The sequence below is a fragment of the Ipomoea nil genome, unplaced genomic scaffold (assembly GCF_001879475.1).
Source record: "Ipomoea nil cultivar Tokyo-kokei standard unplaced genomic scaffold, Asagao_1.1 scaffold1074, whole genome shotgun sequence".
NCBI classification, from domain to species: Eukaryota; Viridiplantae; Streptophyta; class Magnoliopsida; order Solanales; family Convolvulaceae; genus Ipomoea; species Ipomoea nil.
Window position 1 is genome coordinate 3,766,800 of NW_017617502.1, and position 27,974 is coordinate 3,794,773.

Genomic DNA, 27,974 nt, shown 5'->3' on the forward strand with positions numbered 1-27,974 from the left:
GACCTAGCACGGTCTTTGAATCTAGGGCTGGGCACTTCGGATTTCGGTTCGGTTTTTTTCGGTTTTAGTTTTTCGGTTTTAAAAAAATTAAACCATTCGGTTTAAAATAGAGTTCGGTTTCGATTTGAAAAGTTCAGTTCGGTTCGGTTTCGGTTTCGGTTCGATATTCGGTTCGATTTTGGTAGAAGTCCACTAAATAAACGTTTCCTTTTTTACTTGCCCGATTGTTCAGTTGGCTCACTTGGAGTGCCACTTGAAGTGTTTTGTTGATGACAATATAAAGAATCATCCACTTGAGGGCTCCACCGCCGACATCAAAGTGGTGAGTGGACGAAGAGGACGAGGAATCAGATGAAACCTCGCCGCTTGCGTGGTGGCCGTTGCTCAAAATGGCGGAAGCAGGTGCAGCGGCAGACGAGGGAGTGGTGGACCAAAGAGTAGGGTTGCAAAGCTCATCGTTCATGGCGGAGAGAATCTCATACGCTGCTTCGATTGTTTCTTCCAAGTGCTTCTGTCCCTCGATAGCCAGTTCCTGTGTGGTCTTTGTCTTTTCCTCCATGTATGTACGTCAAGGGATTTACTAATAGTTCCCGGCGAGAAGTGGTGGCGCAAATGCGATTGTATAGTGGCGGAGACGGCGAAGCAGGTAAATTGTATTAGCGTCAAAGTTCAAACCGCTAGCTATATTGACCGACTCAAGTTATTTTTTTGAAACGACTCAAGTTATTTTATCGTAACCAATAGGGCTGGGCACTTCGGATTTCGGTTCGGTTTTTTCGGTTTCGGTTTTAAAAAAATTAAACCATTCGGTTTAAAATAGAGTTCGGTTTCAGTTTCGGTTTCGGTTTGAAAAGTTCGGTTCGGTTCGGTTTCGGTTTCGGTTCGGTTTTGGTAGAAGTCCACTAAATAAGCGTTTCCTTTTTTACTTGCCCGATTATTTAGTTGGCTCACTTGGAGTGCCACTTGAAGTGTTTTGTTGATGACAATATAAAGAATCATCCATCTATAGTTAATATTTGAAAAATAAGAATTATTAAAATGCCAAATGTTGAGACTTACGACTTAGAGTTGATATCTGAGTACTTGAGGAGTTAAAATTATTAATTATTATAATATGTATATATAATACTAGCATTTTGTACGAGTGATGCGCGAAAATTTATGCCCAACATTAAAAATTGATAAATGCAAATAATTACAAATTATAGTTCAAATTATATTTCGCAAAATCCTTAAATTAGTAAATTTTAATCATCGTATTTGAAAACTATAGAGATGAACAAAATTGATATTTTGTTTATTAATAATGTAAACAATTTTGATATAATTTATACTTTGTTTTTACAATAAATAAATAAAATATATATAATACTAACTAGTAACCGGTCACATATATTAGTGCGTGTGCGTGCCTATATATATATACACACATATATAATTTACTATTCATAGAAATTTAATTAAAATATAATAAACAATTAAACTAATTATATAATGATTTTAATAAAATGATAACTAAAGAATATGAAAAAGATATCATAGATAATTAGATATAGGTGTATGATAATAATGATAGAATTATGAAAGTTTTAGAATTAAATAATAACGGTGTTATAACAGTATAAGGGTATTTTAGTCCAACAATAATGTAGTAGGGATAATTTTGTCTATTACAATTGAAGTTTACAACATTTAATAAAACAATATATATACCTTTATTAATATACAAATGTAAACATTAACACAAATATGCCTTTAGCTTAATGGGTAAAGCTCTTAACTTTAAACTTGGTGGTTAAGGGTTCAAACCTCACTTAAGACATTTAAGTATATTGTATATAGTTATTATATATAAAAAAAATAAAAAAAATAGAAAAACCGATCGGTTCTTCGGTTCAACCCGAACCGATCAGGTTAGCCAAACCACAGACTGATCGGTCTTTCGGTTTGGGACCGAACCGAACCGAAATGCCCAGCCCTATTTGAATCAACCATTTTGAAGTCGAGGAATCGGCCAACCACAAATTTCTTTGAGCCGGCATCCTCCTTTGATGTGCTTATCTTTCGATATACATCATATAGCGTGTCACACAATCCATTCAGGATGTAGTTTCGGCAAAGGAAGTCCGAATCCTTCCAATAGCCAACTGCCATCACTGATTGTGCATCTTGTTCCTTCAATTCGGAAACACTCTCGGACAAGAATCTTGCCAAGCCGAGAGTTGCTAGGTAGAACAGCATTTTCTGTTGCCACCTCTTGAAGTTCGAACCAACACCGGTGAACTTCTCTGGCTTTTCAGCCGAACCACTCGGTACCGAGGGTACACGAGACATGGGAATATATCCCTCAGTGCTCCAACCATCCTGTGAACCAACGTTCACTGGTGTAGCTTGGGAATTAGCAACATTATTGCCATTCCCACCATTGTTGTTCTCAACAACATTTTCTTCCCCATTGTTAATGATTGGCAGCTCGGGGTTCTCCATTTCTTCAAGGAAATTAGAGAAAAAAATCAACGGGAAAACAAGAAATAAGGTTTTAAGACTGTAGGAACCGTTGGTAGAAAAACAAATAATAATCAAAAAATAAGATTATTATTTTTTCTGGAAAACAAAAGGGAAGGAAAGATGGAGAAAAAAATGGCTAGTGTTTGGTGTTGGGTTTTTGCAAGAGTCGAGTGAGCACTCTTTCTTTAAAACCTTATTTGCCACCTCCCGTAGATGCTAGGAGCGTTGTGGCCTAGGCTTCCCAAGATAAAACTTGCTTTGATTCAATGTTTGAGCACTCAAACAAGGAATCCGGCGAGCAAGACTGGCTATGAACACTGTAGGCTAAAGAAGGAGTAGAAGCAGAGATTTTTGAAGCTGGAAAAATACTTTCGTGTTGTGTAATTCTGTGTGTTAAAACTCCACTGCCCAACTCCTTCTTATATAGGGGTGAGGGATTTAATAGCATTTAATATGGCACTTAAGGGCACCCCTCCACCTCCCTGTAACAGTAACCTTAAACCTGGGTTTCAATTCGAAAAATTAAAATTGGAATTAACCCAGAAAATTAATTCCGTAACAGTAGAATTGAACACTCAACGGTCACAAAACTGCACAGGTTCGTGACTTCCAGTTTCGAACCCAGGCCGAAACTTGGAAGTATCGGCCAAGGGCCCTTTTACTGTCTCGGCCACAGGCCGAAACCACAGTGGTTTCGGCCACCTTCAGTGGCGTATGTTGGAAAATGATTCTGGAATTTGGCATAACTTATGCCCGCCAATTTCCGGACGACATTCGTGCACCGGCGCACACGAGCTTGGAGCAAGCCTTTCTAGTTAGAATTTGATTTGCACCCCCCCCCCCCCCCCCCCCGCGCGAGAGAGCCTCTATGCTATACAATTCTACAAGTTTCAAAAGAGCTCTTGTATATAAGGGGGGGAAATCTTCATTCCAAAGCAATGTGGGACAAAAGCTCACTTTTTCCCTTCATTTTCCAACTCAAATGGGTCTACTTTGAGAATCAATATCTCATTCACCCATTATCCGTTTTGAGCGCACAATATATCAATCTCTTCGTCTCACTACGAAGTACCCGAATCCACTTTGACCCGACCCAAATCGGAAGTGGACCCCACTGATAATTGTACCACAAAATAGCCACTTAACATGCCATTGTATGTCATTTTAAGCTATTTTTTCTAACATGTTATTCCATTCATGGCCTATTCCATGAACCAAACATGCCATAAGTCTATTAATTTTGGAGTTAATATCTAATTTGGTCTCTCGACTATTAAGATTTCATCAATTTGATCTTCAATTATCAAAAATTTTCAATTTAGTTCTTAATTATGTAATTTTTACTTAAAATGGTCTCTCGTCTATTAAAATTTCACCACTTTGATCCTCGACTACTAAAGTTACTCAATTTATTTCCTAACTATGCAAGTTTGACCTAAAATGATCTATTGATTATTAGGATTTCACCACTTTGATCCTCGACTATCAAAGTTATTCAATTTATTAGTCTCCAACTATGTAAATGTTAACCTAAAATGTAAGTTTAGTGTGGACTTGGGGACTTTTTTAGAGAGCCGAGGACCAAAATGGTGAAATCTTAATAGTTAAGGACCAAAGTAGTAAAATCCTATAGTTGAGGGACCATTTTAGATAAAAATTGCATAGTTAAGAACAAATTGCATTTTTGATCCTGTGACTATTAGGAAACTGATAATTTGAGTACGTGACTTTCAAAACTCTCAATTTAAACATTTAACTATGTAATTATTAGCAGATTTGGTCTTGCCGGTCAAATTGCCGGCCAATTTCGACCGAAAAAATTAAAACTATTTTTAATTATTTAATTATGAGGACAATTTGGTCATTTTAGAGTCTTCTTCTTCACTGAGCCGGCGAAGAAGCTGAGCGGAGACATTGTACACCAAATGGTAGGAGTAAAGTATTTCTCCCGACAACATTTGACGACACACTTTTCCGGAAATGCCATACAATTCCAATTCGCCGCCGTTAAAGTTGTGGATGATGACGATGGAGGAAAAGGAGTTGAAAGGGTTTCCACCATTTCTGCAGGAATTTTTTGCTTTTATTTCTTTGTTTAAAGCAAGCAGAGACAGTGTGTGTTTGTTTATAACTTTATCCTATCTAGTAGCTTTTCCAATTGACACAAATATTTCTATTGGTTTACATTAGTTTCAAAGCTTTTCATAATTGTTACGGAGCTTAATTGAAACTTCTTCCTTCTTCGAGGAACTTACCTGAAAACAGGAATATCCAAGAGCTTATGAGGTATGAGCCCTGAAAACAGGTTATTTTCTATGTTTCTGGAGGGATGCATGGAAGAATAAGAAAAAAGTTAGATGAATACTCAAATGGTTGTTTAGAAATAAACATGTAACCGAAAGAAATATAGTTCAGAAGACTACAAATCTCTGAGTGGAAGATTTTGTAAAACATCAAGGGTTCCAGAAAGCTGATTCTGCAAATGGCTGGTGATCAAGAAGTTAGCTTTATGACCAATAATCGATTGAATCAAACTGAAACATTGAAACTTCAATACTCACAGAGACATGAAGTTAGCTTCTTCGCCTGCTCAGTGAAGAAGAAGACTCTAAAATGATCAAATTGTCCTCATAATTAAATAATTACAAATAGTTTTAATTTTTCCGGCCAAAATTGTCCGGCAGGACCAAAAGTGCAATTTGTTTCATAGTTAATTAGGAATTAAATTAAACAATTTTGGTAGTTGATGACCAAAGTGGTGAAATCATCAAGGAATCATTTTAAGTAAAAATTACATAGTTAGGGACTAAATTGAGCAACTTTGATAGTCGAGAACTAAATTGATGAAATCCTACTAGTCGAGATACCAAATTGGTGAAATCCTACTAACAAATGAAAAGCCAATTATAATATAATGTAATTGTTTGAAATCCTACTAGTCGAAAATTATAATGTACTACTAGTCAAATCCTAGAGTATTTTCCTTTTCAAACAACAAATAATTCGGCTATGAAGTTGGTCACAGTGGTGAAGTTTGGGAAGAATGATCAGAGATTGAGTTTCACCAGTGGCACTGTGGAGCAACCTCTCAAAGTGAGAGGGGCTCCTTACAGTAAGCAAAGATCTAGTCTCAGTGACTCTGTGTTCAACTGAGTTATCATGATTTACATCCTCCCAGATACATTGCTAGATCGGGGTGTGGGGGGACCTTGGGGCTGGGGATTCAACTTTTTGGGAAAAACATTTTGATTTCAAGATACATGCAGTGATGCTTCCTAATTTTTTTTTCAAGAAACTAAAGACTAACTAATATATTACCAAAAAAAAAAAAAAAAACTTTTTATGTATTAATAATGAAACGTGAATAGAAAAATTAAATCATATGAGGAGATATTATTCTGATGCTATATTTTTTTTACTAATATAAGGTATGCAATATAACTTGCTTATATTTTTTTCTTACTGAGAAAGATGTATAATAATAATTTATTTTTTTCATACAAAATAATGCCAAAATCAATCAAATGGTTGGTTAAAGTAATATAATACTGTAACTAGTAGTTGCACTCGTGCGATGCACGGCCATATGTATAGTTTAGGGAATAAACAGTATGTACTAAAGCTTAAGAAATGTGTAAAAAAATAAATTCCGAACATGATGAAAATTGATTAAACATTGTTGAAGACTTCTTTGTACACAACATTTGCTGTCTTACTAAGACATGTTACATCTTCTCCGCAAATCAAAACTTTTAAACCCGTAGGGTTACTGACTCTTGAAACAGCTACGTACATTTGACCATGGTTAAAGACTGGTCTTTTTAAATACAATCCCACTCTTGAGAGCGTTTGTCCTTGACTTTTATTTATTGTCATGGCATAGGATAGCATCAAAGGAAATTGCTTTCGTTGGAATTTGAAAGGCAATCTTGGATCTGACGGTGTTAGTGACATCCTTGGAATCAAAACTGTAGTACCTGCATTTGTACCCCCCATTATTTTTGCCTCCAACACGTGATCAGCTAATCTTGTTACAATCAATCTTGTACCATTGCACAAGCCAAGAGTGTGATCAATATTTCTCAAGAGCATAACAGGTGACCCAATTTTCAAAGTCAATGCATGATTAGGTACACCAGAACATCGCAGACCATTTAAGAATTCTGGAGTGTGCAATTCCGCTAACATATCTGCATTAGAATCGGACTTGCAAACCGAATCACAACTCAAATAAGTCCTAGCTTCACTTGGATTTTGATCATTCATGTATTGGTTAATGATATCTACCATATCCAATGTTGGTGCCAATATGGCACTATCCTCAAGGTATGATAAATCACCATTAACGCTTCTAAACAACGGGAAAATGCTATCAACAATTGTAGAGATAGTATCACCTTCACATTTAAGTAGAAACTTATCTGGAATTGTTAACTCTGCATCACCATCCGTTGAATTTCCAATTTTCCCGTCACCTATATCTGCTATCCAGTTTGCAAACTCCTCAATCTCTTTGGCCTCTATTTGTGATTTTACACGTCTTAGGCGTAGATTTTTTGTTAGCCTAAATACTTTGCATGATCTCCAAAGGTATGATGAATTTATGCTCGATCCAACAATATCTTGCCGTGTGCCCTTTGGAATAACTGGAAGAATTTGTCTAAAATCGCCACCCAAAACAACTGTTTTACCACCAAATGTCATCTCACAGCTTCTTGGATTTGTGGAGCGCAATAAATCACGCATAGTTCGGTCTAGGGCTTCAAAGCAGAACTTGTGCATCATTGGAGCTTCATCCCATATTATCAACTTGCTTTGCATAATAAGCTCAGCCAACGGGGTGCCTTGTTTTATGTTGCAAGTGGAATCTTCATTAACAGATATAGGTATTGCGAACCTAGAATGTGTTGTACGACCACCTGGTAGCAGAAGAGAAGCTATGCCGCTAGATGCAACATTTAGAACAATTTCACCCTTCCGTCTTAAAGCGGATGAAAGTGCTCTCCACAAGAATGTCTTACCAGTACCATCATATCCATAAACGAAGAAAAATCCACCAGATTTGCTCTCAATATCTGTTAACACTTCCTCGTATATTACCTTTTGCTCATCTGTCAGTTGACTAACCAAATCGTTATTCTCTTTCTCCTGAGTAACACGATCATATGTCAATTCTTCTTGTATCAACCTATTTGATAGTAAACTATATGTCTCCCAATCTGCAACTGGCATTTCTGGAAAGTCCTTAAGACTCAAGAAACTAAAGACTAACTAATATATTACCAAAAAAAAAAAAACTTTTTATGTATTAATAATGAAACGTGAATAGAAAAATTAAATCATATGAGGAGATATTATTCTGATGCTATATTTTTTTACTAATATAAGGTATGCAATATAACTTGCTTATATTTTTTTCTTACTGAGAAAGATGTATAATAATAATTTATTTTTTTCATACAAAATAATGCCAAAATCAATCAAATGGTTGGTTAAAGTAATATAATACTGTAATAGTATTAATTAAAAAAGGTTAAATACAAAAATATGAAATAAAAGATGATTTTCAAGATTCTAAGACTTATGTTATAATATAATTATAAGTCTTAATTTAAGTTACCTGTAGTCTAAATTTAAGCTACCTATATATATGTTTAGAATTTCGTTTTTTTATTTTGTAATTCTAAAAATGTCTTAAAATTACAATAAATTTATGTAGTTCATAAATGATTTAATTAAACAATTATCATATCTTTAGCTTGTTTTTTTAGTGCATGTGTCGGCTATGACCAATGCCCCACTAGCTAAATAGGTGTAAGAAAGAAAAAGCTACCTGAAAAAAATGCAAGGGATTTCACTCGACGAATTGCGTTTTGCCAGATCTATTTTTTTAGAAAGACGACTAACTCCTATATTCTAGAACAACTCTTTGTCCTCTCAAGCGCCGAGGGCTTAGGGCAAGGGTTGCAGGGAAGGAACGTTTCCCCCTTGCTTTGCTTTCCCCTCAGCATGAATCCCCCGAGGGGAAAGCGAAGCATGGGGGTAACGAGTAAAGGCTTCCGTAGGAAGTCCGAAAAAAGAAAAGAAAAAATGTCCCTGTCCGAATGCCCGTCTCTTTAGAGTTATTTAACTCCCGAATTCTAAAGTAGACCGTAGCTTGCTGCTGAAAAACGTAATAGGCTAGCGCGGCTCGCTTCGCTCTTCAAGCTCCGCCCCCTTACTCAACCTCAACATCTATAAAAAATAAAAAACCCTTGATTTAGAATAAGGTAAGTTTTGAAGCTGTAGCTTGCTGGTTTTTCCATCATCCAATCCATAACAAATTGAATGGGAAATATGAAATGCCTTTCTGGTATCTATATCTATTCCCCGAACCCGTCTTTCAACAGATACAAACTAAGCCAAGGAAACCGAACCAGCTCCAAGCCTAAGAGGCTTAGACCGCTACCCCCTTCGACTAACATTATTCCCCCAGGAACAGAGTCTCTAGCACCCTTGTCTTCCTAGGCTAAGAGTGCTTACGTACTTGTAAGTTCGTTCAATTCACACTGGCAGTGTGATTTGGGGAGAGCGGAATATTGTTTTTTTTTTTTTTTTTTTGTCAATTTTATGGAGTTCCTGAGAAGGGCTTTTCTATTTATTCAAGAATTTTTTTTTTTTGTCACGATCAAGTCGCAGTATAAGTAAGTTTGTACTTTCAAGTAGTTGTTTTTTTTTTTTTTTTTTTTGGTGCTAGACCAAAAAAAAAACAAACAGAATGAATTGGGGACGCCCTTTTATGGGAAAGCAAGAGCAACCTCTGTTTTTAACAACAACAACAACAACAACAACAACAATAATAATAATAATAATTATTATTATTATTATTATATACAATTATTATTATTTTTTACTTACTTTATTTTTAAGTTTTTCTTTTTCAATAAAACTGTAAGTATAAAAAATATATTAAGCTCATTTAAAAAAAAAAAACAAATCTTTTTTTTTTCAGTAAACAATAAAGGAATAAGGGTCAAATAGGCCATCGAACTGCACACGATAATGCGATTAGGCCACTGAACCTAAAAAACCAACAATTAGGTCCCTAAACTAACCAATTTCAAACAATTCTTCCAATTTCAAGATTTCCAACAGGTCAACAGGTCATCCTATCAAATTAATTATTTAAAAAAAAAAATTTAAAATAATTATTTTTAAATTAAAAAAAAAAAAAAAACAGACTCCGGCCGGAGACGACCGTCTCCGGCCAGTTTCTTCGTCTCCATGGCCGGAGACGAAGAAACCCTTCGTCTCCACTGGAATATGTCAATTATCAATATCACCCCTGAATTATGAGTGATGTAAATGTTGCCCCTCAATTATTAAAACAGTGCACATATAGCCCCTTCCGTAACTGACATGTGGTTCCCCGTTAGTGTACGACACCGTTAAGTCGAAGTAAATATGTAATTTAGTTATTTTTTCCCTCCCTCGATTCGAAGTACCAACAATGGACATCGGTGGAGAACCACAGGTCCGTTACAAGAGGGGCTATATGTGCACCATTTTGATAATTCAGGGGCAACATTTACACCACTCATAATTCAGGGGTGACATTGATAATTGACATATTATAGAGGGGCATTTTTTACAATTTTCCTTTTTTTTTTAATTTAAAAATAATTATTTTTTAAAATTTGTTTTTTTAAAAAATAATTAATTTGGAAGGATGACCTGTTGACCTGTTAAGAACCTTCAAATTGAAAGAATTGTTTGAAATTGGTTAGTTTAGAGACCCAATTGTTGGTTTTTTAGGTTTAGTGGCCTAATTAAATTATTGTGTGCAGTTGAATGACCTATTTGACCTTTATTCCAACAATAAATTGATTTATAACTTAAAATGTTTGTTTAATAAATAATTTGGTAATGTAAAAAAAATGTATAACTCAGAACTAAATAAATCATTTGTGATATTTTGAGTACTACTGACCAACCTATTGAAGCACAAATAGTTAATACCGTCTCACCGGGGATCAAACTCATTACCTTCCATTTGAGAGAGTCACTTCGTGCCACTAAACCACACGGTCATTGCAATAGTTATTGAATGTTTCGTGGTCCACATAGCTCTGTGGGCCACAGTTAAAAAACGACGTCGTTTTGTTTAATTCTATTTTTTCGCACGCCCAGCTACAACATACATTTTTATAACTTATAATGTACATTATTCTAAAACATAATGTACATTATTCAAAGGCATAATGTGCATTGTGTTACCACAGATGTTTTATTATTCTAAACACGTAACGTACATTATTCTAACATATAATGTACATTATTTTTACTCATAATATTTACGACGATGTTTTGGACTATGATCCACACAATAATTTGCCCGCCGGTCATTGACAATCATTTGTGGTATTTAAATTTCTAATTATTGTAATTATTATGATATATATATATATATATATATATATATATATATATATATATATATATATATATATGTGCACAACATCTTCGTGGGAGAAGAAAAATATCAAGTGGCCCGCATGAGCAGCTCAATTAGTCATAGGGGGTGAAGTTCGGGAAGAATGACCAGAATTCAAGTCTCACCAGCGACACTGTAAAAACAATCTCTCAAATCCTCCGAAATGGTCTGTCGAGCCAGGAAGCAGCAATTTAGATGGCGATCTGTGAACTCTGCCTCCCATTTGTTAGTTAGGAATGTCGCTTGGGCTACTGCGCTCCCCTCTTTTGTGTAGTGTTTCTATTATTATTTTTTTTTAAATGACCTATTGCAGATACATTAAATGATCTAGTGCAAATATCCCGTATCAGCATTCAACATCAATACATATTGGAATATGGAGAGTCCTACAAAGAAATTAATATAATTTCAATTAACAAGTAATAAATTTTAATTACAACGGTTATTGAGTACACATTGGATTGGATAACTAAACGTTTTCAAAAGTACATAATATTAAGCTCCTGTCTCTCTCTTCGTCAATTGCATAGCCTCTCGCCCTCTCACTCCCCTGCTCGCCCCTTTCTCTCCCGCTTTCATCACTTCTATACTTTCACCTTCTATCTCAAATGGCTACAAAGTGCGATTCAAGTAGGGATGTAATAAGTGAACTGCCAACAGACGTTAAGGAAAGAATTTTGGCGAGGTTACCCACTCGACAAGCTGCAAGAACTGCTATACTCTCGACTGGGTGGAGGGACGTTTGGTTGGGGCTGGGGCAGATTGTGGTTGATTCGGACTTGTTACAGTGTGTCCGAAGATGCGAAGGTGATAGAAGCGTAGCTTTTGTGAACATGATAAATGATATTCTCTTGTGCCATCCTGGACCTGTTAAGAAATTTACTCTATGCCCTTACTTATCAGGTTTTAAGCTGAAACAGTCTGATTTTGATCGATGGTTACTATTTCTGTCAAGAAATGGTATTCAGGAACTTAAAATCTTCCCATCTGGGTTGGATGATCAATCCAAATATAAGTTGCCATATTGTATAGTCTCGTGTCTGACAATTACGCAATTGACATTGGGCTATATCATTTTTAATTTGCCAATAAAAGCCTGTTGTATATTCTCCGGTCTCACCACATTAGTTTTTGTGGATGTTAAATTTAGTTCTAAACTTAATGGTATTGTCTACAACATTCCTAATCTTGAGAAGCTGGGATTCTTTCATTGTTTAGGGATTAGTAATTTTGATATCAGAGTTCCAAAACTTGAAAGCTTGTCTATTATTAGTTGTATACATGTGGCCGAATTGAGATGGTTTGCATTTCATTTGAAAGCAATTAAGACTCTTTGCTTGGGTGACTTCTTGTTGGTAAGAATCCCTACTTTTCCATTCTCTTTTTTGTAAGGGTTTTGTCCCACGACTGATTTTTTTTTTTTTAATTAAGGAGGAAGATTTTGTATTAACCGCATCCACGTTTCCAACTGCAATAAATCTACAAGTAATCAAGCTATGTAATTTGGATTTTGCTAGCGCGAAGCAGTTTACTATTGCTTTGCAATTGCTTAAAAATTCCACCAACCTATGTGAGCTGGAGGTTAAAGCATCATATTGGGTAAGAAATTGATCATATGAAGTATATACTTTTGGGGGGGAGTACATATTTTCTTAATTTCCTTATGCTTATTCTTTTCATTTTGATCTTGTTTGAGTTGTAGACATTTTTATCTGATGGCATAAGACTTCCGGAGGATTGCGGTTGTATTATTGATCAAGATCTAAAGATGCTTCACACACTAAAGATTGAATCATTTACGGGATCCACAGTGGAAATGTTTTTTGTGAAAATGTTGCTCTTTAAATCCCCTGTCTTAGAAAAAGTTGTTATTCAAGGATCAAATGATCTCAATCCCTCCATGGCTCTCAAAATTTCAAAAGAGTTGTTGCGTTTTCCTCGTGCATCTCCAAAAGCAGAAGTTGTCTACATGGACTATCACCTTGGGTATGGAGTACGTGATTGGCTCCATTGCATGGTTTAAAGAAGAAATGTAATCAATGGTGCGTTGTGCCGGATGGTAATAAACTTTTTTAAGATAGGGATCGATGATATGTTATTTTGATAAGCAGTAGACTTGAAGAGTATAATGTCTCGCTTCAATTATAACTACTAGATTTATTTCAGATGATGTTGATGTTGATAGTGTGATGGGTATAATAGGTGTTTTCTTAGTTCTTATTGCATTAATATAGTTTCTTTATTTTGATTTTGGTGTTCGATTTAACCTACTTCATATAAGTACCCCATTGTACATATAGTTTGGTGAATTGAAGTTCATATTTGAAAAAAAAAAAATCTTCAAAGAAATTCTTTTAGAGGTGTATTCAAAGTTTATTAAAATTTATCATTTTAGAAGTCTTTAAATATCTACAAAAATCATGATTCAAATCATTCAATACACCTCTTAGTTTTTACTTTGTCTAGATTTTTTTTTTTTTTTGAATTTGACAAGAAACTATTTTATGAAAGTATTTTAGCCTTTAGATAATAAATATAAATATTGTTATATTTATAGGGAATTTTTCTGGGCATCCTAATACAATAAAGACGTTTTTTTTTAATCGCTTGAAGGAGTAAATTATTTTTTTTTAAAAAAAAAAATGATATTTCTCTCTTATTGAGGTTAATGTTTTTAGTGTAAGACTTTCCCATACGAGGTTTAGTTATGTGATGCAAGTGGACTAGGGTCATTAAGTAATTGGTTGGACTGGACATTAGGTTAAGTTTATATTTCACCAATATGCCTATAGAAAGCGGCAATTTATATCGTTCACTAGGGCGCGCATTGCATTGTGCGCTCCGATGCAAAACAACGTCGTTTCATATATATATATATATATATATATATATATATATATATATATATATATATATATATATATATATATATATTTTTTTTTTTTTTTTTTTTTTTTTTTTTTAAAATTTCGCTACCCTGTGTTGACAGTTAATTTTCTTTTTAAAAAAGATTTAATGTTCAAAAATGTACATAATTTTATACTAGAATACACATAATTGTATACATGAATGTACATAATTGTATAACAAAATACACATACTTTTTTTTAAAAAAAATATAGTACACATAATCTAACATAATACATAATACACATAAACTTTTAACATAAAACACATAAACATTTAACATAATACACATAAATTTTCTGTTTCGGATGTACATAATTGTATAAAAAAATGTACATAATTGTATAAACAAATATTCATAATTGTATAAACAAATACACATAATCATGTCAACTCCCTACATAACTTACCTAAACGGCGTCGTTTTAAGAGGCGGACGCACAGTGCTATGTGTGCCGTGGTGCTGGGTATAACGATTGATAGAAAGCTTGCATTGATGGGTTAATAATATTAATATATGAAAAATCCAAGCATGCTATGTATATTCATAAATTATTTTATTATAATTATACATTTAGAAAAGCATGTTTTAAGAATGGATTTACCATATTATTAATTCATAGACTATATATTAAATGTCATTCAATTTTGGATCCTTAGGTCAATATATGATATTATGGTCTGTTAAGACGGTTTGTTTGGTTTCTCATTTAATTTTGAGCATATTTGAGTCCTATATCTCTTTTGGAGCTCTAAAACATATTTTGAACAAGCTATACGGGACATATCTTGAGTCATTAAAGTATGGATCCCACAATTATTGAGTGATATTTTAATAATAATTATAGCTATTTTATTTTGACTTATAACATGTTTATTATGATAATAAAATTGATTGTTATGCATAACATGTTCACTAAGTCTTAATTATTACTGACTACCATATTTTGTTAATGGTATTCATTGTTCGTAATAATATTATGTTGGGATATATTTCAATACTAAACCATCTTATATCCATGTCATAATTCACTTGGCCCATTGAGATTTATGGGTCTGATTTGAGGATTATAGTTGTTGTTTTGGCCATTAAGAATTATAACTATTGTTTAAGTTGATTACGTTTTTAATCTATCAATAGTTTTCGGGCCTTAATAATAATACTAATTCCTTTAATAATATAGTAAGCAATATAGTTGATATATTGCTTTTACAATGGTAATTTGATTATTACTATAATTTTAGTCACCCTAAAAGACATTATAGTCTTGGTTAATTATTATGTGGTAATATGAAATTGGTATCCGGTATCCCCTTATTTACAATTTTGCATTTTATTATAGATAATAAATGTCATTATTAATTACTGTTATTACGTTTAGGGGCTAATCTCGTTTATTGCCTTTAACAATAATTATTATTGCTTGGTAATCTATTATGTTTGGAAAGATTACATATTTGGTGATTATTGTTACGTGACGTTGCATTGAGGTTACTGACAGTGAAGATGAGAGAATTTTAGCACTATGGGAGATGCGATTTGAATCATTAAATTAAGTCATTAAGTTTTATCATTATTTTTTTTTAATTAGTGCTACAATTATATTTTGATTGCTATATTTTGAAATTGCCACATTTTATTTCTTTATATTAAGAAAAATGGAAACATTAAGAAGGTGTATTACCATAGTTTAGTTGTTATTATTAAATGTTAATGGTGATTATAAAGTTACTTATTACCATTAATACTTTAATGATAACATTATTATGGTTTTATTTATAAATCTTGAACTGTTTCCATTTGTGTTAATGTGGCAATGCTTCAGATAAGATTTTTTTTTTTTTTTTTAAAAGGCAACTGACTATTGTCATTAATGTACATTTATTCCATAATTCATTCATTCAGTCTTAGAAATCATACAGTGTACTCTTTTGTACAAATTGGATGATTTTCTCTCTTAAGTTACGCATATATATTTTAGGGATAAAGTACAAATAAGCCATTGAACTATTTGGGAAAGAGCAATTAAGCCATCGAACTTAAATAACCTCAAATAAGCCACCCACTTTTAACAGGTTACCTTCCCACTTTTGCTGACTGGGTTGCCACATATTTATTTTATTTTATTTTTCATTATTATATTATAATATACATGAATTAATTTTAAACAAATTTTCAAATTAAACATCCAACACTAAATTATCTCTCACTAATCCAGGTAGATTATAATACAAGTCACCCGCATGGGCGTAGCTTAATGGTTTAGTGGGCAGTATTTGGGGTAAGAGACCAAGGTTTGAACCTCGGCAGCGGCAGTGTGGGAATTATGTCCAAAGTGGGCAGATTCCTTGTGCGCACCGGCATTTGGCCCTACCTACTAACCCATTGAGTCACCGTGATTTACATCCTCCCACAAGCTCTGTCGGGTCGGAGGTGGGGGGCCCTTAGGGCTGGGGATTCAGTCTTTTGGGGTAAGATTATAATACAAGTCACAGAAAAACTCTTGGAATCACAAACGCAAAAGCTACAAACAACCCCAAAGACATCTGCTTATAATAGATCACCATCAGCTTTCCCAGATTCAAGCCTAATGAAAATCAATGTCTGCCCTCCATTGTAGTGGGGAACACCTCACCCTAGAAACCAAAAAAAAAAGAAGTCAAAAATTGAAACCAAACATCATGTACATTCACACTGAATACCACTCAAATAACCAACCTACATTTCTTTTGTCCCAGTTTTCTTCCCCCAACTTATTTTCCCTTTTGGAAAAACTTACTCCTTACGATCTGTTCTACTAAACACTCCAACAATTCACCCATTTCACATCAAACATAAAAAAGATGCACAGTAAACTATGAATGCTCAATAGAAATCGATGAGTCTAGTAACAAACTCCAAAATCTTAACCTTGCAACTTGTTGAACAGAAACTCGAACCGCCGGACAATTCGATGCCTCTGAAATGAAGAAGAACGAAGCTTCAGTTGATTGGAAGTTCAAAGTGCGATTAAGATGCAGCAGTACAAGCCTGAGAACAGAGTAAACAATGGAATGTCGGAAGTATCGAAGAACGAGATTTTCCTCTCCCTAAAGAACCCAAACTTGATGTTGTTGTAGAAGGGATACATGCGATTAGGGAGAGATAATTTAGGGTTGGATATTTAATTTGAAAATTTGCTTAGAATTAATGCATGTAGATTATAATATAATAATGAAAAATAAAATAAAATAAATATGTGGCAACCCAGTCAGTAAAAGTGGGAAGATAACCTGTTAAAAATGTAATTGCTCTTTTTTTTTTTCCAAGTTCAATGACTTATTTGGGGGTTATTTGAGTTCGATAACTTAATTGCTCTTTCCCAAATAGTTCAGTGGCTTATTTGTACTTTATCCCTATATTTTATTTTTAGAAACATCCATTAAGGTACCAAGAAGGCAAGAATAAACATTGAGTTTGTTCATAAAGAATTTTAAGTTGGGGAATCAAAATGCATGCATGTGATCATAGAAGATATTACTCACTTATTCAGTAGAGGATATAATACTATGATTCGTGTGTTTTGTTCTTTGATGAGAATTGTGCTACTACTTGCACCAAGTGGGAGATTGTAAGACTTTCCCATGCGGGCCTTATTTATGTGGTGCAAGTGGACTAGACCCATTAAGTAATTGGTTGGAGTGGACATTAGGTTAAGTCTATATTCCACCAATATGCCTATATAAAGCCTGTATTGATGGGATACATGACATATTCATTATAACACTAAAGTTATGGTACTCATACTGCTCATAAAATACCAATACACCATCTAGGGTTTTGAGTCAAGTGTGAGACAAAATGGCAAACACCCTGCAGGTCTACCGTTCAAGAGACAACACAACAGGATATCAACTATGACTGGAGATCTACACGCTTTCACTTCCGCTACTACGAGTTAGGTTTCTCGATTATACTCTGTACAGTTAGATCATATTTAGATCTCATATTTAGTTCATGTCATTCGACACGAGCAAGCAAGCAACACGAGAGCAGGATAAGCATGGTGATAAGGACCTTAATTATTAAGAGCCAGGATTACAATATTGCATTAAAAGGAGCCCCAAGGCTCCAATTTATACATCAAGCTTGCTTATCCATTGATGGGCAAGAAGTGAGCCAACTAAACTCGCTCTGGTCATTCAAGGAGTCGAAATGTTTCCACAGTAAACGTTTTTTGTTTTTTTTGTTTTTTTTTTTGTTTTTTTTAATATATGAGTGTTTTTGGGAAATCATTCTTCAAAATGCTAAGTGAAAACATTGTAAATTGTAATGTTTGTATTTTAAGTAGTTTGAAACAAAATTGTTGCTCCAAAGTCCAAACTGTTGAATAACCAAACATTTTCTTCAGTAACATCATATTTACCAATCGTTCAAAAAAATTTACTTCCACATGAAACATGTAGGGAAAAAACTACCAATGTAAAATATCAACATGCGCTTGCAAGATCAAGAGTTCATAGTACAACTAAAAACAACAGTAACCCAATAGAGGACAAACAGTGAAGATGATGAAGAATTGAAGACAATGACAATGCTACTCAAAATAGAATTAAGAATACTTAGAAAAACTGAAACCAAACATAGTATTTATTTAGACTACCATTTTTAGACTAAGTAGTTAGACTATCAATTTTATAAAGTTGCAAACATTTATTTTAGTGACAATTATAATGAATCTCCTATATTATCTTGTAGTGACAACTCGACATACATTCAATACTTATGTATGAACTTCTCATATATAATATTGGGCAGAAGGGTCAAATAGGCTCATGTACTAACACTGATTGTTCATCTAGCCCCACGAATTAAAATATGGTCCATTTGAGCTATTATACTCACAATTATTTTTCATCTAGCATTTTTAGCAAGTTTCTAACAAGTAAACCATCTAATTTTCTTACATGGAAAAATAAAATAAAAATAAAATGCTGACATGTTATTTTTTTCATCCAACTTGCTGTTTTTGTCATTTTTTTTTCTGCAGAAAAATTCAATTTTTTTTATGTAGTTCCGGAATATGTTGATTTTTGATATGACTTGAAAGATTCCAACTCCTGCTCTATTGCGAGTTTTGAGTGTGAAACACGTAGATGTATTCTAAGTGGAATGCATCCATGCTGTTGTTACCATAAATTTGCCTTGCAAAATGTATATTTTTGACGTGGATGGGTACCCCATCGCCTTCAGAAACATGGCCGCTTCCATCGGGGACGTATGACAATCTCCTTTCTTCGCTGTCTATCTCTTTTTTGTTCCAGTGATGCAGATTATATCTCATAACACGAAGTTCCTTAGCATCTACTTCAGTCAGATTGTGGCTGCAGCCAGTAAATGCAAGCATGTCCTTTTCGTATCTACACGCAAAGGAAGTCTGTTAATTAAGTTACACCTCAAACATTATATCAAAAGTCGTGGTAGTTATTATACCTCAAATGATGAGCAATATACATATCATTGTTGTCCCTTAGTCTATTAACTAGCTCTTTTCCAAGCTCCTCAATCTTAGGTATGTACCAAATAGTCTCATAAACGTGTCATCCAAAATCAAAATAAAAATCAATGCCAGTGCCAATAAATAGGTTCAGAAACCACAAAATACGGTAACATACTTATTTCAAAACCGATGGAAAAATAGATTCACTATTTTCTGAAAAATATATAGAAGAAATTAACATAATCTGGAAATACGTAAACAAAATTGATTTTTTCTGCAGAAAAAAGCGACTAAAACAACAAGTTAGATGAAAAAAAAAAAAAACATGTCAGCATGTTGTTTTTTTTTTTTTTCAGGTAAGCAATTAGATGAGTTACTTGTTAGAAACTTGCTAAAAATGTTAGATGAAAAATAATTGGGAGTATAATAGTCTAGATGGACCATATTTTAATTCATGGTGCTATATGAACAATTAATGGTAGTACATGCACTGCTGGAAATTCGCGGTTTTCCGACCACCAAAAAGTGATCGGAAATAGCCAAAATCGGGTCGAAAACCCCTGTTCCGACCGATTTTTCAACCACTTTGGGTATCCGCAAAAACGCTTGTCGGAATTTCTAACCACTACAGATAGTGGTCGGAAATGTCGACACTCAAGTAAAAAAAATTAAAATTAATTTTAAAAAAATACATTTTGCTGCTCAATTCATTTATAATACATATTATCTAGTATATTATGGACATATTTGACCCTTCTTCCATAATATCTCTATAATTTCAAATACTTATTTAATTATAAACATTGGGCATTAACTCATATTCATGATTGGCATGTAAAACAAGTCATTAATATATACATCAAATACAGAGTTTTAGTATAGTTACAATACTAAAGAAGATGGAGATCGATGTATAATGGGAATTAAAGAAGTTGATTATATGGTGACAAATTAGGAATTTTAGGGGAGAAAGGATGGAGATATATACCACAATAATTAAGTATTCTTTAGTTTGGTAAGAATTAAGTATTCTTTATTAATTAGAATTATATTTTAACTAGAAATCACATCTCATTAAATAACTATCCTAAAAAGTACTCCGTAATTATCTTGATCTCTCCAAATAATTGAAATAATTAGCTCCGGTCTCTCTCTTCCGTCAATTGCATAATGCATAGCCTCTCGCCCTCTCCTTCTCCTCTGCTCGCCCCTTTCTCTGATCACCCACTAGAAGGTTAAATTCTAAACTTTCACCTTCTATCTCTAATGGCTACAAAGTGCAATTCAAGTAGGGATGTAATAAGTGAACTGCCAGCAGAGATTAAGGAAAGAATTTTGGAGAGGTTACCCACTCGAGACGCTGCAAGAACTGCTATACTCTCGACTGGGTGGAGGGATGTTTGGTTGGGGCAGGGGCGGATTGTGGTTGATTCAGACTTGTTACAGTGTGTCCAAAGACGCCAAGGTGATAAAACCATAGCTTTTGTGAACACGATAAATGACATTCTCATGCGCCAAGCTGGACCTATTAAGAAATTTACTCTATGCATTTACTCAGGTCTTCGGCTACAACAGTCTGATTTTGATCGATGGTTTCTATTTCTATCAAGAAATGGTATTCAGGAACTTAAAATCTTCCTAGCTGATTGGGACCTTGATGAATATAAATATAAGTTGCCATATTGTATACTCTCGTGCCCGACAATTAAGCAACTGAAATTGGGCTATTTCGTTTTTTATTTGCCAATAAAGGCTTATTTTATATTCTCCCGTCTCACCTCATTAGTTTTCGAGTCTGTTAAATTTAGTGATGAACTTAATGGAATTGTCTACAGAATTCCTAATCTTGAGAAGCTAGGATTCTATACATGTTTAGGGATTAGTAATTTTGGGATAAGAGTTCCAAAACTTGAAAGCTTGTCTATTATTAGTTGGGTTCAAGCGGCCGAATTCCAATGGTTTGCATTTCATTTGAAAGCAATTAAGACTCTTTGCTTGGGTCCCTTCTCCTTGGTAAGAATCTCTACTTTCACATTCTCTTTCTTGTAAGGGTTTTGTCTTTGTTTGTTTGTTTTTTTATTTTTATTTTTTTTGGTTAAGGGTGAAGATTTTGTATTAGCCGCACCAATGTTCCCAATCGCAATAAATCTACAAGTAATCAAGCTATATAGTTTGGATTTTGCTAGCGAAAAGCAGTTTACTGACGCTTTGCAATTGCTTAAAAATTCTCCCAATCTATGTGAACTGGAGATTATAGCATCATATTTGGTATCTGATGGCATTCCGGAGGATTGTGGTTGTATTATTGATCAAGATCTAAAGATGTTTCACACCCTGAAGATTGAACAGTTTATGGGATCCAAAGTGCAAATGTTTTTTGTGAAAATGTTGCTCTCTAAATCCCCTGCCTTAGAGAAAGTTGTTATTCAAGGAATAAATAATCTCAATCCCTCCATGACTCTCAAAATTTCAAGAGAGTTGTTGCGCTTTCCTCGTGCATCTCCAAAAGCAGAAGTTGTCTACATGGACAATAACCTTGGGTATGGAATGGTTGGCTCCCCAGACTTTTAGGAATTGAGAATATAGTGCAGCTCCATTGCATGGTTTAAAGTAGAAATGTAATCAATGGTAGTGAACTTTTGTAAGATAAGGATGATATGTTCGTTATTTTGCTAAGCAGTAGACTTGATGAATATAATGTCTCCCTTCAATTATAGCTACTAAATTTGTATTAGATGATGTTTATGCTGATAGTGTGATAGGTATAATAGGTGTCGTCTTAGTTCTTATTGCATTAATATAGTTTCTTTTATTTTGATTTTAGTGTTCGATTTAACCTACTTCATTTAAGTACCCCATTGTACATATAGTTGGATGAAGTTCATATTTGAAATAAAACTCTTCAAATAAATTCTTTTAGTTTTTACTTTGTCTAGAAATTTGTTTCAAATTTGACCAGAAACAATTTTATGAAGGTACTAGTTTTTTACGCGCATTGTGCGATTGAGATAATGCCCAATATTTTTTTTAATAAGTACTTTAAAGTATATCAAGGCAGGATTATATTAGTATTATTCATGCATAAATAATTGAATAGGTAATTCTAAGTTTACAAATGCAAGATAATATAGTCAAGATTGATTATAATTGTCAATAAAATAATTGTATAGGTATGGTTGAAACCAAATACGGGACATAAGGGAGAACAAATAAAAATTAGGGCATAAAATTTTAAATATATACTAATATTGAAGAGCTAATTGTTGATTGTCAAACAAGGACATTGCGGGGTAGTTTTCCACTTCAATTTGTTGTGTAATTTGAATACTCTTTTTGTAAATAAATCTCTCAAGTAGTTAATATGATTGGCTTAATTTTTTTTTATTTTTTAAAACAATTATTATTATTATTATTATTATTATTATTATTATTATTATTATTATTATTATTATTATTATTATTATTATTATTATTATGTATACCCTTAGGTCATTTTACATGTTAATCTAAAAAGCTAATTTTTTCAAATATCTTTTTACCCAGCGTTGATATAATTCGCTGGTCAAATAAGCTAATATAATCCGCTAACGCTAACCGCTAACACTACTGATTGTCAAACAAGAACATTACGAGATAGTTCTCACTTCAATTTGTTATGTAATTTGAATACTCTATTTGTCAACAAATTTCTCAAGTAGTTAATATTATTAACTTTATTAATTATATTTTTCTTAATTTTTTCATGGTATTAATAAAATACTTGATAAATAAATATAAAACATTATTTTGTATTATAACTTTGATATTTAATTAAAAAAATAGTGTACAAAAAAAGATAATAGACAATGTAGTGAATATAATCAATTGATGAATTTGAATGTAAAGAATTTTTAAATTGGAGAAAAATAAAGATAATATAATATAATAAAATTATTTCTCTTAATTAATTTATTGATAATGAATAATTTTTTTTTTAATAAAGACATTGTAGGGACAATGTAGCGAATATAATCAATTGATGAATTTGAATGTAAAGAATTTTTATATTGGAGAAAAATAAAGACAATATAACTAATGAAATTATTTCTCTTATTTAATTTATTGATAATAAATAAATTTTTTGAATAAAAACATTGTAGATACATAATTCTAAATTAAAGATCGAAATGCATATGTATTATTTATTGTTGTAACTACTAAATTATTATTTAATTTAATAAAAGTAAAATAAAGTATTAAATATGCCAACTTTGATTGGGATGGGGTTCGAACTTCGAACTTAAGACCTTTCTTATTGAAATCAATGAATAAGTTAACGGTGAACTAACAGAAATTAACGGAAAAGATAATATTTAACGGAAAAGTTAACGGAAAATCATATTCATTGAGGATAAATTAGTAAATATTAAGAAAAAATTAAAATCTGATCAATCTGAGCCATTCATTTGATTAAAATCTGTGACGGACACATTTTCTACCCATTTTAGGCCTAACTCTCTTGGGCTCTTATTAGTATATATATATATATATATAGTAGATAGTAGATTTTAGTCTTTAGATAATAAATATTGTTATATTTATAGAGATCATTTTTTATGGACATCCTAATACAATAAAGATTTTTTTTTTTGTTTTTTAAATAATATTTATTAATATATATATATATATATATATATATATATATATATATATATATATATTGAATACGGAGTTCCAATATAATTACAATTACAATACTAAAAAAGACGAAGAGGTAAGATGGAAATTAAAGAAAATAAAGAAGTTGATTATATGGTGACAAATTGGGAATTTTATGGGGAGGGAGGGAGATACATTAATAATTAAGTATTCAGCAAATACAAATTTTGGTCTCACGAGTATTAGCAAAATGACAGTTTTGGTCCACATGTTTAATTCTTACCAATTTTTATCAACCACTATTGTTTTAGTATCAATTTTCATCCACAAATATTGTTTTAGTGTCAAAATTCATCATGTCGGTCATCTTTTCGTTTAAGACATGCCGAAATATGAAATTATTAAGGGTATTTTCGTCATTTGCAATTAAGATCGATCCCAATTTGCAATTCTCCTCCTCAAATTAAGGTAGGATATAATGAGGAGGAGAATTGCGAATTGGGATCGATCTTAGTGCAGGGCGTGGCGGAGGCTGGAGTCTGAAGCAGTTCGCGGTGGCTTTGAAAGTGTTCTGCCGTTTGCGCAATTTGCCTTTGCCGTTCTAAAATCGCGAATAATCGCGATTATTTTTTATGGGGTTATTCGTCAAAACAACGTCTCTTTGGCGAATAACCTTAAAAAAAATCGATTTGCGACGGTTCAACCGGCTAGGCGGGCTAGGTGCTGCCTCGACCACCTAGGCAGCCGGCCGCCTAGCCAGCCACCTTGGCGGCTGGCCGCGAAAGAGGCAGATTTTGACATTCCTCGACACGATTAGACGCCGATTAATCGGGACTTAAGCGTAATTTTTACAACACTGCTAACAGCTAACAGTCAATTTACCAACCTGACTTAAAACACATATATATGATCATTGGATTGCTCATACTTTCCAGTTCCCAATTTAATGAATAAAGTAAAGTAAAAGAGATATACTTTACTTTATATGTACAGTATACTGAAACATATATGTGTGTGTGTTTACTTTACTCATTGGGAAGTCTGAGGAATCACAACTCAAGGAGATACCTTAATAATTAAGTATTATTTATTAATTAGAATTATATTTTGAACTAGAAATCTCAACTCATTAAATAAAAAAAAAAAAAAAAAAAACAATTTGCGACAGTTCGACCGGCTAGGCGGGCTAGGTGCCGCCTAGACGGTCGCCAAGCCAGCCACCTAGACGTCTGGCCGTAGAGGAGATCGATTTTGACGTTCTTCGACGCGATCGGACGATAATAAGCGTGATTTTTGCAACACTACTAAAAAATAATAGCCATTCACCAAGGGAAATTCTATTTACACCACCTATTTTGCTATTTGCACCACCTATTTAGTATGTCAAATAGCTTTATAGGTGGTGTAAATATAAATTTATTATTTACACCACCATCATTAAATGTGGTCAAAGATTATTATTTGTTTTTCAATTTTTTAAAATTTTTTTTTTTTAAAAAAAAGCAAATCAAACCACCCTCCCTCCCGTCACCTTCTCCAGTGAGAAGGCAAATGGGCTGCCTTCTCACCGGGGAAGGCAACCCAACGGGTTGTTAAAAAAAAAACAAAAAAATAATAACAATGAAGGAAACCATCGCCTTCTCCGGTGAGAAAGCTATGGACATATATGCCTTCTCACTGGAGAAGGCAACCCAGGGGTCGCCTTCTCACCGGAGAAGGCGACCCATGTAGCCTTCTCCGGTGAGAAGATAGCCAGTTGCCTTCTCCGGTGATTCTCACCGGAGAAGGCGGGATTTATTCTTTTTTTTTTCTTTTTTTTAATTTTAAATTAATTAATTAATATTTAAATATAATAAATGTGATTTAATTAAGGTGGTGCAAATAACATTTTGACCACTCATTAGGCTATTTCCACCCCTATGTATTTATTATAAGTTTTTAACTTTTTATATTTTCAATGTATTTTTTATCCCATTTTAATTAAAGGGGTACAAATAACAACACCCTTCACCAAATATGGCCATTCCTCATACTTCCCAGTTCCCAATATAATGAATAAAGTAAAGTAAAAGAGATATACTTTACTTTATATATAAAGTATACTGAAACATATGTGTGCGTGTTTACTGTACTTTATTCATTGGAATGTCTGAGGAATCACAACTCAAGGAGATACCTTAATACTTAAGTATATTCTTTATTAAATAGAATTATATTTGAACTAGAAATCACAACTCATTAAATTAAAAACAATTAAATAGTTAGCTCCTGTCTCTCTCCCTTCCGTCAATTGCATAGCCTCTCGCCCCTTTCTCTCCCTCTCTGATCACTTGTAAACTTTCACCATCTATCTCTAATGGCTACAAACTGCGATTCAAGTAGCGATGTAATAAGTGAACTGCCAGCAGACGTTAAGGAAATAATTTTGGAGAGGTTACCCACTCGAGACGCGGCAAGAACTGCTATACTCTCGACTCGGTGGAGGGATGTTTGGTCCGGGCAGGGGCGGATTGTGGTTGATTGGGACTTTTTACAGTGTGTCGAAAGATGCGAAGGTGATAAAAGCGCAGCTTTTGTGAACATGATAAATGACATTCTCTTGCGCCATGCTGGACCTGTTAAGAAATTTACTCTATGCCCTTTATCAGATCTTATGCTCCAACAGTCAGATTTAGATCGATGGTTGCTATTTCTATCAAGAAATGGTATTCAGGAACTTAAAATCTTTCTGAATTGTTGTGAACCTAATTATGAATATAAGTTGCCATATTGTATACTCTCGTGCCAGACAATTACGCAACTGATATTAGGCTATTTCAGTTTTTATTTGCCAATAAAGGCCTGTTCTATATTCTCCAATCTCACTTCATTAGTTTTCAACTTTGTTCAATTTAGTGATAAACTTAATGGAATTGTCTACACAATTCCTAATCTTGAGAAGGTGGAATTCTACATATGTTCAGGGATTAGTAATTTTGAGATCAGAGTTCCAAAACTTGAAACCTTATCTATTATTTTTTCTGCACAAGCGATCGAATTGCGATGGTTTGCATTTCATTTGAAAGCAATTAAGACTCTTTGCTTGAGTCAGTTCTTCTTGCAGGTAAGAATCTCTACTTTCATATTCTCTTTTTTAGCCTCTAAGGGTTTTGTCCTAAGGCTGATTTGTTTTTTTGTTTTTTTTTTTCTTTTGGTTAAGGGTGAAGATTTTGTATTAGCCGCACTAATGTTCCCAATAGCAATAAATCTACAAGTAATCAAGCTATATGCTTTGAATTTTGCTAACGAAAAGCAGTTCACTATCGCTTTGCAATTGCTTAAAAATTCCCCCAACCTATGTGAACTGGAGATTACAGCATCACATTTGGTAAGAAATTGATAATATGGAGTGTATAATTTCTTAATTTCCTTATGCATGTACTTGCTTTTCATTTCTTGTTTGATTTGTAGATATATTTATCTGATGGCGAAAGACTTCCGGAGGATTACGGTTGTATTATTGATCAAGATCTAAAGATGCTTCACACACTGAAGATTAAACGTTTTATGGGATCCGAATTGCAAATGTTTTTTGTGAAAATGTTGCTCTCTAAATCCCCTACCTTAGAGAAAGTTGTTATTCAAGGAACAGATGATCTCAATCCTTCCATGGCTCTCAAAATTTCAAGAGAGTTGTTGCGCTTTCCTCGTGCATCTCCAAAAGCACAAGTTGTCTACCTGGACTATAACCTTGGGTATGGAGTGGTTGGCTCCCCAGACTTTTAGGAATTGAGAATATAGTGCAGCTCCATTGCATGGTTTAAAGTAGAAATGTAATCAATGGTAGTGAACTTTTGTAAGATAAGGATGATATGTTCGTTATTTTGCTAAGCATATAATGTCTCCCTTCAATTGTAGCTACTAGATTTATATTTCAGATGATGTTGACGCTGATAGTGTGATAGGTTATATAATAGGTGTGTTCTTAG

At 33.5% G+C, this 27,974-nt stretch overlaps 4 protein-coding genes across 4 annotated transcripts; 3 read left to right on the forward strand and 1 right to left on the reverse strand.

The window, feature by feature from the left end:
- Positions 1-5,065: 5,065 nt before the first annotated feature.
- On the reverse strand, positions 5,066-7,740 carry LOC109182644 (ATP-dependent DNA helicase pif1-like). Its single transcript, XM_019332795.1, has 2 exons — positions 6,486-7,740; positions 5,066-5,094 (listed from the first exon to the last, which is right to left on the reverse strand). The coding sequence occupies exons 1-2, from the start codon at positions 7,738-7,740 to the stop codon at positions 5,066-5,068; spliced, it is 1,284 nt and encodes a 427-aa protein (XP_019188340.1).
- A 3,781-nt stretch (positions 7,741-11,521) lies between these two features.
- LOC109182646 (F-box/FBD/LRR-repeat protein At1g13570-like) lies at positions 11,522-22,186 on the forward strand. The gene is made up of 3 exons (XM_019332797.1): positions 11,522-11,552; positions 20,582-21,381; positions 21,469-22,186. Exons 2-3 carry the CDS (start codon positions 20,635-20,637, stop codon positions 21,937-21,939), a joined length of 1,218 nt encoding a protein of 405 aa, XP_019188342.1. The 5' UTR covers positions 11,522-11,552; positions 20,582-20,634; the 3' UTR covers positions 21,940-22,186.
- On the forward strand, positions 11,590-13,004 carry LOC109182645 (F-box/FBD/LRR-repeat protein At1g13570-like). The gene is made up of 3 exons (XM_019332796.1): positions 11,590-11,918; positions 12,499-12,580; positions 12,684-13,004. The coding sequence occupies exons 1-3, from the start codon at positions 11,590-11,592 to the stop codon at positions 13,002-13,004; spliced, it is 732 nt and encodes a 243-aa protein (XP_019188341.1).
- Positions 22,187-26,258: 4,072 nt separating the features above from the next.
- On the forward strand, positions 26,259-27,974 carry LOC109182876 (F-box/FBD/LRR-repeat protein At1g13570-like). Its single transcript, XM_019333109.1, has 3 exons — positions 26,259-27,109; positions 27,206-27,373; positions 27,457-27,974. The coding sequence occupies exons 1-3, from the start codon at positions 26,363-26,365 to the stop codon at positions 27,769-27,771; spliced, it is 1,230 nt and encodes a 409-aa protein (XP_019188654.1). The 5' UTR covers positions 26,259-26,362; the 3' UTR covers positions 27,772-27,974.